Genomic DNA, 10853 nt, shown 5'->3' on the forward strand with positions numbered 1-10853 from the left:
CTTAGTGGCAAAGGAAGAAGAGAGCTGGGTGGGTGCTCTTAAGGGAAACTACAGTATTTGTCCCAGTTAATTATACCCCCTTCACACTGACAAATGCGCAACAACCCAGGAAATTGGTCAGTGTGAAAAGGTTCTGAAAGATGGTCCTGGGTCCACCGTCCCAGTATTTCAACCCAGGTCTTGACAAGGGTTGGTCTCTGGACCATCGCAGGTCCAGGGGCAGTGTAAACGGGTAATCCGGTTTGATGTGACATGGGTCCCATTCACCATACCTCCCAACAGTCCCGATTTTATCAGGACAGTCCCGATTGTCAGGGCCTGTCCCGCTGTCCCACCTGCGGGCGGCAGTGTCCTGCGGTGCTGGGGGGCTGTTGGGAGTCCCCCCGTCAGCTGCTAAGCAGCGGGGAATAAACGCTGTGCGCATGCGCACAGCGTCTATTCCCGCAGCCAGGGGGCTGGGGGCATGGCATAGCGGCAAAATGGGGGCGTGGCCTCGCGGGGGAGCCGCGAGTATAGGCCACGTCCCCAAATTAGGCCACTCTCCCCCCCCCCCGAAAATTTTCAACGCGCCTCCGGCGCGCAGCAGCAGCGTCCTGCCTGCTCAGCTACCAAAGTTGGGAGGTATGCATTCACTGTTCTGTAAAGGCGCAGCTGGGAGATGTGTCAGCACTAACCGTGTATGTGCACCCCCCTGACACCCAGCTGAGAGCATCGCAGGAATGGGCTCCTTTCTGAACCCTGTCACTGCGTGTTGGAGATAATACATTCCGGTGATAGGATTGCATTTTATGCGATCTTGGGCGGTAATATGCCACCCAGATCGCATTGTAAATGCAATCTTTAATTAATGGGCCCCATAAGGTGGCCATACATCAGAAAGTCACCTTCAACTCCCTGGCAGGTGGTTTTTGGACACACAATGTACTCACAATCTGTCATAAAATCAGTCAGACAACCAGTTGAGATTGTACGATTGGGTACAATATATTTCTGATGTATGGGGGCCTATAGTCTGCTACCATCGATAGCGGGATACACTATCGCCATTGTTGACGACTGCACCGATTTCCATTCCTAGCCGTGTGTGTTTTGGTGTGTGTAAAATTTATATAGAAGAAAGGTTTCAGAAATGTATTATACGCTTAGAAAAGTTTATTAAATAAGCGAAAAATAGATACACCGTCTCAAATAATGGTACTTATATGTTAGTTGGGCGCTGACGATAGTTACTACGCTCATACCCCCATTATCCATGTCAGCATGAAGTTGATTTCATATAGTGTGGCGAGCGCAGCGAGCCACCGTGCCCGTGAGGGGCTGCGGAAAACTAAGCAAATAGCTTAGTGGGTGCCCAACTAACATATAAGTACCCACAGAACAAATGTTTATGACTAAACAACGTTTTCTAACCAATGTTAAAAAAATTATAATAATAATAGTTTGACCGATGTTTTCCGTTTGGGACCCTTCTTCTCCTTACTCCTCCTCCCTCCACCCCCGGCCCTCTCCTCCCCTGTGACGTCAGGAGGTCCTTTATCCCACTTCAATTTAGACCTAACCCAATTTAGACTCTAACGTGACGTCATTACAGCGCGCCAGGTCGGACTCTAGTCTCCATGCCGCGGGGTCACCGAGAACGACATGCGTCTGCTGCGGGTGCTAGGAGACGTCCGGGTCTGGGCCCAGAGGAGACCGGGAAATCCTTTTCCGAGCCGTGACTTCAGGGCGGAGCCGGTGCCCCGGGATGTACTACTGTTTGAGCACAAGAGGCCGCGGTTTTTCCGGCTGTTAGGGACGTTCTGTGTGGCGCAGACCGGCTTCTGGGGTTACATGGCGCACTTTGGCTTCACCTCCCTGCGAGACACCAGACAGAGTAACTCGGCGCAGGGGAAGGAAGTGACGGGAAGGAACATGGGCTCACCGGTGTGGAGGACGATATTCACCATCGGCTGTTTGTCAGTGGGTGCGTGTGACAAGTGATTGGCGGCTCATTGCAGGGTGCTCTATACAGAGGAGAGGGCAGGGGTTCCACATGTAAGGGAACAGGTCATGTAAAGGGGGCCGTGCAGTCCACCTGCTTCCTGTGTATAGCAACAGATGGGGTCATTGCTCTATTGTACAGGTTCTCAAAGTCTGTCCTCAGGACCCCACGCAGTGTATGTTTTGCAGGTCTCATCAGGATCAAGTGAAATAGTTGGCTCCACCTGTGGATGGATCTTTTAAAATGTGTCATTGAGTGCACCTGTCAGGTAACCTTAAAAACATGAACTGTGTGGAGTCTTGAGGACCGAATTTAAATTCCACTACACTATTGTTTCCCTGCCCTTACTAAGTAAAAACTGGAACAGGACTGGACCCCAGAATGCCGGGGGGAGGGGAACGACACTGGCGATGACTACATTTATTATACTGCATGCAGTATAGTCAGGCGCGTGGGGCCATATGCATGGAGGGATCCATGCTTCACTTCTAAGCGATCTAGGCAGCACACTTATGCTGTGTACACAGGGGGGCGATAGGGGCTGAAATCGCTGGGAATATGGTCGCTGAGCGCTCCCGTTTTCAGCCCCTGAATGGTCGCTGGTCGGAGGAGCATGCTCCTCCGACCAGTGACATCCCCTGCCTCTTCACCCAGCAGTGTTTAAATTTTCATCTGCGACCATCTCTGGTCGCAGATGAAAAAGGGACACGGGGTAATATGATTGCTGAGCAATATATTGCTAGCGATCATATTGCCCCGTGTGTACGCACCTTTAGAAATTGGGCTGAAATCAACCCCATGTGTATGGCCCCAGTGGCGTAACTATAGCTCTGCAGCCCCTGTGGTGGCAGGGGGGGGGGCTGCAGGGCTATTGTTACCCGCTGCCGTCTGCCCGGGACCTGCTCTCCCAGCTCTATTTTGTCAGCGCCATTCTCGCCGCTCGGCATAATGCCGCCGCTGGTACCTGCCGCATCAGTCCCGGCTCCTGCTAATGAAAAGTGACATTTAGAAAATGGCTGCCCCCATACTGCAGACAGTTTTTGAGGATGCTACAGGAGGCGGTGGCCTCCTCTAGATTCCTTAAAAATGGTCTGCTGTACTGGGGCAGCCATTTTGTTAGTGTCACTTTTCATTAGCAGGAGGGCGCTGCCAAAATTAGTGGTGGGGGTGGGGGGGGGGGGAGCATATTTAATAGTTATGCCACTGTATGGCCCATTACAGTTCATAGTTTAACCTTTAGTGGTATCCCAGTCTGCTGAGAAAGCATTTCATGTTTTTGCCGGTGTTGTAATATATTAGTTGAGGGCCATTGTTAATCTGAAGGGTGGGTGTTGAAACCAGTGAATTTTTTTAAATGTCAAATGATACTGTAAGTGGATCTGTGGGCAGGGTTTTCCTGCAGGCGTACATGACCTAGTTAAATTCCCAGATATCTGGAGGTACTTCTACAGGTGTACTCCAAATCCATGTGACTGCTGTCCCAGTCTGGTATATTGCTCACCTGACGTATAACTGATATCAGGGATAGAAAGACACCAATGCAAAAGGACAGAATGCAGACCGTAATGGGTATATTTACTAAAGGTCCATTTTAATCAACCTAAATTGAGTTGGGCATCTAGGGCTAAAATACATTTACTAATCTATAACTTTTTTTATTTTAGTAAATGTGTGTTTTAGCCCTGGAAACTAGACATCAATTTTAAATCAATTTTTAAAATCAACCTTTAGTAGAAAATACCCTTAGATATATAAACTTTCAGCAGGTAACTGCAAAACTTCTGCCCATAAAAAAGTCCTGCAATTGGGATTAAACGCATTGTACACTGCCACAATCTAATTGGACTTTATTTTATTTCTGCGATTTAACCAGAAATCATTGCATATGCATGAACTGTACATCTTGAGGTGGCTGTGTACAGAGACTGTTGTACCATTATATTTAAATAAAAGTATTCATGCTAAGCTGGAGTGCATGTTCCTTTTATCCTACTCAAGTTTGGCTAACACTGCATCCCTTCACATGAACGCACTCTGCAGGCGCAAAAGAACTGGCGCAATTAATACCAACAGACCTCATGGAAGATATTCGGGTAAGTAAACCTCACCATGTCAGTTTGCATTATAGTGGATGGCCATCCCTGATACTGTTTTCTGAAAGGCGTTGAGTAATATACCAGTTTAGGACAGATACTTAAGCTGTGTATACACAGTACACTTATCGCTGGCAATATGGTCACTGAGCGACCATATTGCCAGCGATTGGAGTGTGCATCGGCGATAAATCCCGGGTGCGTGCTCCCGTTTTCAGCCCCCTAATGGTTGCTGGTCGGCGGAGCATGCTCCTCCGACCAGCGACTTTCCCTGCCTCTTCTCCTGGCAGTGTCATTTTCATCAGCGACCATCTGAGCAATATTATTGCCAGCGATCATATTGCCCCATGTGTACGCACCTTAAAGCAGCCCATACATGGTCCGTTTAACGGATCCGTTTGGGACTTAAATAGTACACATCGGATCGCATCCCTAGTGCATGCAGTGTGCATGCACTGCGATCCGATGTGTACCTAGTACAAAAAGTATGTGCAGCACATACTTTTTGTACCGTACTATGTGATGCGCGGGAGCGCGAATCGCATAGTACAGAACGGAGCCGTACACAACGGACCGCGTATGGGCTCCTTAACTCTCATCGTATACTGGGGTGGGAATATGTCACAAATATTTATTGATAAATAGGTCCATTGACGTAGTGTCTGACATACAGATGGAGTGGCTCCCGGCGCAACTACCACCATGCGCCAGGTCTGCCAATGCGCGCCCCATTCTCGGCAGTGGGTTGCGCACGCTCTGGTTTCCGCCAGCTTTCCCGATATGGCGAGCTGGCGGAAACAGTAGAGTAGCTGCATCTGTAAATTTTATCTGGCAAAATGAAACATTAGATATTGTTGCCATATAATGAGATATTGAGCTATTCCACAATGTACAATGTATCTGCAATATGTTTCCTCAAGCACAAACAAAACCTATTTACTGTAGTTACAAAGGGAATATTATTTTTTGGGATTTTAAGTAATTCGGGATCTATGCAAAGCTGCATACACTCAAACCAATTGGTGAAGCAGGTGGACCAGTCTGAACCAAGTTTCAGCTGCAGTTTTTTTTTACTCAAAACACATCCCACGCCTCTTGCGCTTGATTTGGGGGAACATAAAGTCCTAGAGAGACAGTTTGGTGTACCTGTCCCTAGTGACTCCTGCTGCACAAGTATGGTAGCTACATGATCAGTCTCTGACACAAAAACAGCCAACATCTGCTTGGCCACATTGTGATCGCGTCGGATCTCCTGTGGTCGTGCACCGCCAACTGGGGTCTGTAGATCCAGGATTTATCGCCACTGATGGTCCCCCAGACAGAATTTGAGCAACTCCATTAAACCTGGCCAGCATGTTGTGGCACCAAGCCACCCCCCTGATCTTGAGCCAGCTGATGGTACACCCTGAGTGCATATAAATCTAATTTTGGGGGCGATGACACATTAGCCTGTTCCTCCCATGCGAAGGAATAGGGGAAATGTCAGGCATACATACCAGATGCAGGCTACTAATGGATATTTTGGACAGTTTGAGCATGTCCGACAGCCTGATAATTACTGCTATACACATTCACTTATCAGCTGAGAAATCGCCCAATATTAGTGATTAGCACTAAAGGGGCCTAAACACTGGGAAATGAGCATACGGAGTGATGTGCTGCTGAGCGATCTGTCAGGGCCAGTGCTATGTAAGAACATTGGCCCTGATACCGGCGATTACACATTTATCCAGCATGCTGGGGTGATAGCAAATAGCAGGGCAGCGCATCACTATGCCCCTACAAGGAGCAATGTAGGGGCATTTTCTAAGTGATCTAGTGAGATTGCTTAGAAAATGCTAGGGAATTGTTATGCGTGTAGGTCCTATTAGCGTCTCAAGTCTACAGGTCACGGTCTAGTGATGTCACGAGCATGGAAGTGAGCAGAACAATAACCAGCCGCAGTAGTAGCTTGGAGCACAGACTAATCCAATTCATATTTTGGTACTTGCTTCCTAGCACGGTGCCCACGATTTTGATCGTATTACATCTTATACAATCACATCGCATGCAATATAGCGGCATGCGATCCGATTTTTAATTGTACAAGCGCCCTGATGGGTGCTTTCAATGTTAAATGCACCCCCATTGGCAACGCCACCCCCGATATCAATTCCAACCCTAAGCGTGGCGAGCGGCGGCGGTACGTGTCCTCCGACCTTTTCATACCCCCACTATCCACGTCGGCGTGGAGTTGATTTTACATAGTGTGGCGAGCCCGAAGCGTTGCAAGTGGACACGGATTACTTTACATGTATTACACGTACGCTCGCCACATCTAAAATCAACTCCACGCCAACGTGGATAGTGGGGGTATGAAAATGTAGGAGGACGCGTACCGCCGCCCCTTGCGGGCTCGCCACGCTTCGGGTTGGCGTTGATAGTGGGGGTGGCGTTGACAATGGGGGTGCATTTAACATTGTAAGCACCCATCAGGGTGATTGTACAATTAAAAATCGCATCGCATGCCATTTGCTGGCATGCAATATTTCATTGTACAAGCACTCCTGTTAATTTAAAATGAATATCGCAACGCACTAAGTATGGTATGCGATGGGCTCCGTGCTAGAAAACAAGTACCAATTTATTTATTTTTTGCCTGCAGCTAAAAATACACATGCTGACACACAGTGGTTATCAATCCCAGCCCTTAACATGTCATTTTTGTGTATTTCTTTCAAAAGCTAGGTACACATTGAGCGATATGTCGTTAACAATATGGGAGCAAGTTGTGAACAACTCCTGTCATCTGTACATGCAGCTCAATCTAACAATATCGTCAGCGACTGCATGTACAGAGCGAGCAGCGGGTTATGTCCCTGATTGACAGCGTGAATGTTATTAGCGACCGCATGAATTTCTTTAGTGTGTACCCAGCATTATGCACAGTTGAGTTATTTTGCTGGGTCAGTAATTTCCCAAATTGCTTAAGGGGCCTACACACGGGGAGATGCTGAAGTGTTCTGAGCTATGTTAGATTGCTCACAACACTTCAGCAAGATTACACAGCGATGTGTCAGCGACATGGGGGTTATTGTGGTTCACTCTTTTTGAAATTCCTTCTTAGATGGACAAAACCATGTGCACTGCAGGGGGGCAGATGTAACGTGCAGAGAAAATTAGATTTGGGTGAGTTATTTTGTTTCTGTGCAGGGTAAATACTGGCTGCTTTTTTTTTTTATACTACAATATAGACCTCACTTTGAAGTAAAACCCCGCCCAAATCTCTCTGCACATTTTACATCTGTCCCCTTGCAGTGCACATGGTTTTGTCCATCTAAGAAGGAATTTGTCAGAAAGAGTGAACCAAAATAACCTCCTATGTGCTGAGAAATCGGTTAGGGCCAGTGTTCTCCTATTAGATTTATAGATTTTTACAACATGCTGGATATTAACCCCTTCAGTGGCAATCCCGAGAATTTTCCAGGCTGTGCCTCAGTGCCCAATCTGGCAAGCCCGGAAAATTCTCGAGATTGACACGTTGTACAGCCGGGCAGCGCTGCTGAGTTCAATCATTGAACTCGGGCAGCTTTGCGCTGCCTCCTCCCCCCTCCCCTCCGGGTTTCTTATTGAAGTCCCCGGCCGCCGGGGACAGGTACACAGTGCGGGGGTGCAGGTTCGGGCAGCTGCTGACTGACAGTGCAGCGGCACTGCCCGGACCCAGGGAGGTAGTGGTGTTTTTTTTTTAAGGGAGCGCTCCCCATAAAAAACTCGCCCAGTGGGGAGCGCTTCCCCCCCCCCAAAAAAAAACACCACTGAAGGGGTTAAGTGACGTGCGGGGCCCACGCACCGTTATGGCCCCTACACATGGAGTGATGTCAGGGCATTTTCTAAGTGATAGAGTCAGTTGCCTTCAAATCACCTTGTGTGTAGGCCCTAATAGACACACATCCTCAAGGCATGACCCTTAAGCCCTGTACACACGCTTAGAAAATCGATCTAACCTTAAATCTAAAGCAAATCTATTAGATCTGGCATTAGATCATCCCATTCGATTTGGCATTAGATCTGTACTTTTGCATTCGATTTTACAATGTAGGCACAATGTACTCATTCGATTTACTGGATCAAATTCGAGATTTCCTTGGCTGCACAGTAGATTTTTCTATTCGATTTGAGAAAACGGAAGCGCGCATCGAATCGAATGTGTCCTAAAAACCATTCGATATGGATTTGATTTTGCTTCTATAAGCAAAAATCGAATCGAAAACAGAGAAAATCTAAGGGAAAAATCTAAGCGTGTGAAGGACAGATACATTGCCAGTATATTCAGTTGCAAGTGGTTTGAGATTATTTTGGTGATCTAATTCAGATAAAAGCTTTCCTTATTCAATTATGACTATGCCTATGCCTGTGATAGGTATCCGGTACATCAGCTGCTGTGGGAGGCATAGTTCCCTAGCAGCTGGAGTACATGATGATTACCATATCAGTGTATATATACTGTTTGTACAATGCAAGTCATTTTCCGGTTTTATCTCACTAGGCTCCCTCGTAATGGTGGCTGGTTTGCTGTTTTCCAGTCGTTCCGTCAGCGCTGTAACTCTGAAAGCAGGAGGAAATGTGGTAACTATTGTCACAGCTGGCATATTTGGCATTGGTTCATCGTTCACCATCCCTCTGAGGCATGTTTCTTGTATGGCCCACCGCTCCCAGGTTCCTGCTATGCTACCGCTCAAAATTAAAGGCCAGCCATTGTACTACTTATTGGACAAGCAGGGACATGTTTTCAATGGCAAATTGTTTGATCTCACTGTGGGAGCATATCGTAAATTGTGACCTTTTTTATTTTACATAAATTGTATGTATAGATGTACACTATATCATTAAAGATTGTTCTACCTCCATTTGTTCAGTAACTATCACATGTGAGGAGGTGCCCAAATCTGGGTTGCTGCCCAGAAGAGTAATCAAGCCTCCCAATGATTTGCGCTATAGTCATGTAATTGTACTTCTGCTTTACAATGCCCATACACAGTCTCTGTACCACCCACCTATGCAGCACCACGCCCCCTTGTCTTCACAGGCCTGCTTTCCTGCCTGTCTATTCCATGGGCAGCTGACAGAGAGTTGGCAAGTACACTTTACTGGTCTGTAACCAATACTTCTTTCAGCAATGTGATCATTTAGAGCAGACCTGGCCAAACTATGGCTCTCTAGCTGTTGTGACTAGAAATGGGTCGGTCTTGAACTTCTGGTGGAGGCTGGGGATGGTCGCATGCACGTGGAGCTCTGATTTCCCATCCACGGAGCTCCACCAATTTCCCCCCCCCTCCCCCCGGAAGCCCCCAACCCCCAGCAGGCTGCACTAGCTACGGGTGAACTCTGCGGCGGATGAATTACAGCCCTGAGTCAGAGTCCAATCCACACACCATGTCTGAGCTCAGTACTGCCACCTGTGGCAGCTGAGATGTACTAACTCTGGAGAGTATTGTATTGGATGCGGAGCTGGTGAGTGCTGTATAACAACAGGTGCAGGGCTGCTGCCGAACAGTCTGGAAGCACCGCAGGTCCCAGCAAAGTATTTGATGCTGCTCACAGGAGTGTACCCAGTACCAGAAGCAGCATAGTATCACAAAAAGGTGAGTAGCATGATCACACATTCTCACTCACAGACTTTGGCTAGGCAGTGCACATGTTTTTTTTAGTTATTACATCTGTTTGCTGGGCTGTGTAGTACTTTCATTTTACAGCACCAGATTCATGAAGTAAAGATCATGGGCCAGATGCACTAAGCTTCAAAAGTGATAAAATGGAGAGTGATAAACCACCAGCCAATCAGCTCCGGTCTGACATTTTTCAAACATAGGGGGAAATTTACTAAAGGAAATTTGTAAAAAAAAATAGGTGTATTTGTATCCAGAAATACACTTATTATTGACATTTACTATCCCGAAAATACGGCAATTCGTATTCGTATTGATGTGCTATCAATACGAATTGCCATATTTTCGGAATAGTAAATGTCAATAATAAGTGTTTTTCTGGATACAAATACACCTATTTTTTTTTACAAATTTCCTTTAGTAAATTTCCCCCATAGTCTGTGACATGTCAGGTAGTAGCTGATTGACTGGTGCTTTATCACTCTCCATTTTATCACTTTTCAAGCTTCATGCATCTGGACCCCAGTGAGCTGGGCTCAATCTGTCTGTGTCTCCCACTTGCTTTACTTCCTGGTGTATGACACCTCTATTACACCAGTGGACCACTAACAACCATGTGCTACATCATCGTCTGGTATTAAACGGTCCCCCCTGTCTGGCTTCATTTACACACTTGTGTGTGGTGTTCAACACCGTGAGGCCTGACACTGGAGATAATAATTTTATCAGACAAGTGGGTCCGTGGGCATATGGGTTCTTATCGGTGTTCAGCAGGATAAATTTAAAAATAAGCGAAAATAACCATCTGTGAGATTAATGTACGAAATTCGCTTTACATTTCTAAAATCAGTTGGAATGCAAATAATGGGAACCGATACTACACTTAGTACACTCAAACCATATGTGTTTTTCTCCCCCAAAGTGAGCCAGTGTGTAGCCCAAAAGAACCGTATCTTTTCACTGAGTGCTCATTTGTTCGCCGTTCTCGCTAGTGAGTCGCTTTGCCCATCTCTAGTTAGGACTCCACAAGTCCCAGGATGCACTGCCAGTTTTGCTATTATGGAATGCTAGAACTGTGGCAAAGCATGCTGGGATATGTAATATCTCAACAGCTGGAGAGTCACAGGTCAGCCA

The 10853-nt window shown here is 46.8% G+C and overlaps 1 protein-coding gene across 1 annotated transcript; it reads left to right on the plus strand.

The window, feature by feature from the left end:
- The first annotated feature begins 1558 nt into the window (after positions 1–1558).
- TMEM223 (transmembrane protein 223) lies at positions 1559–8960 on the plus strand. The gene is made up of 2 exons (XM_083163857.1): positions 1559–1963; positions 8600–8960. Exons 1-2 carry the CDS (start codon positions 1642–1644, stop codon positions 8890–8892), a joined length of 615 nt encoding a protein of 204 aa, XP_083019983.1. The 5' UTR covers positions 1559–1641; the 3' UTR covers positions 8893–8960.
- Positions 8961–10853: the final 1893 nt, after the last annotated feature.

This window comes from Crinia signifera, chromosome 11 (genome assembly GCF_055691185.1).
Source record: "Crinia signifera chromosome 11, ASM5569118v1, whole genome shotgun sequence".
Taxonomy (NCBI): domain Eukaryota; kingdom Metazoa; phylum Chordata; class Amphibia; order Anura; family Myobatrachidae; genus Crinia; species Crinia signifera.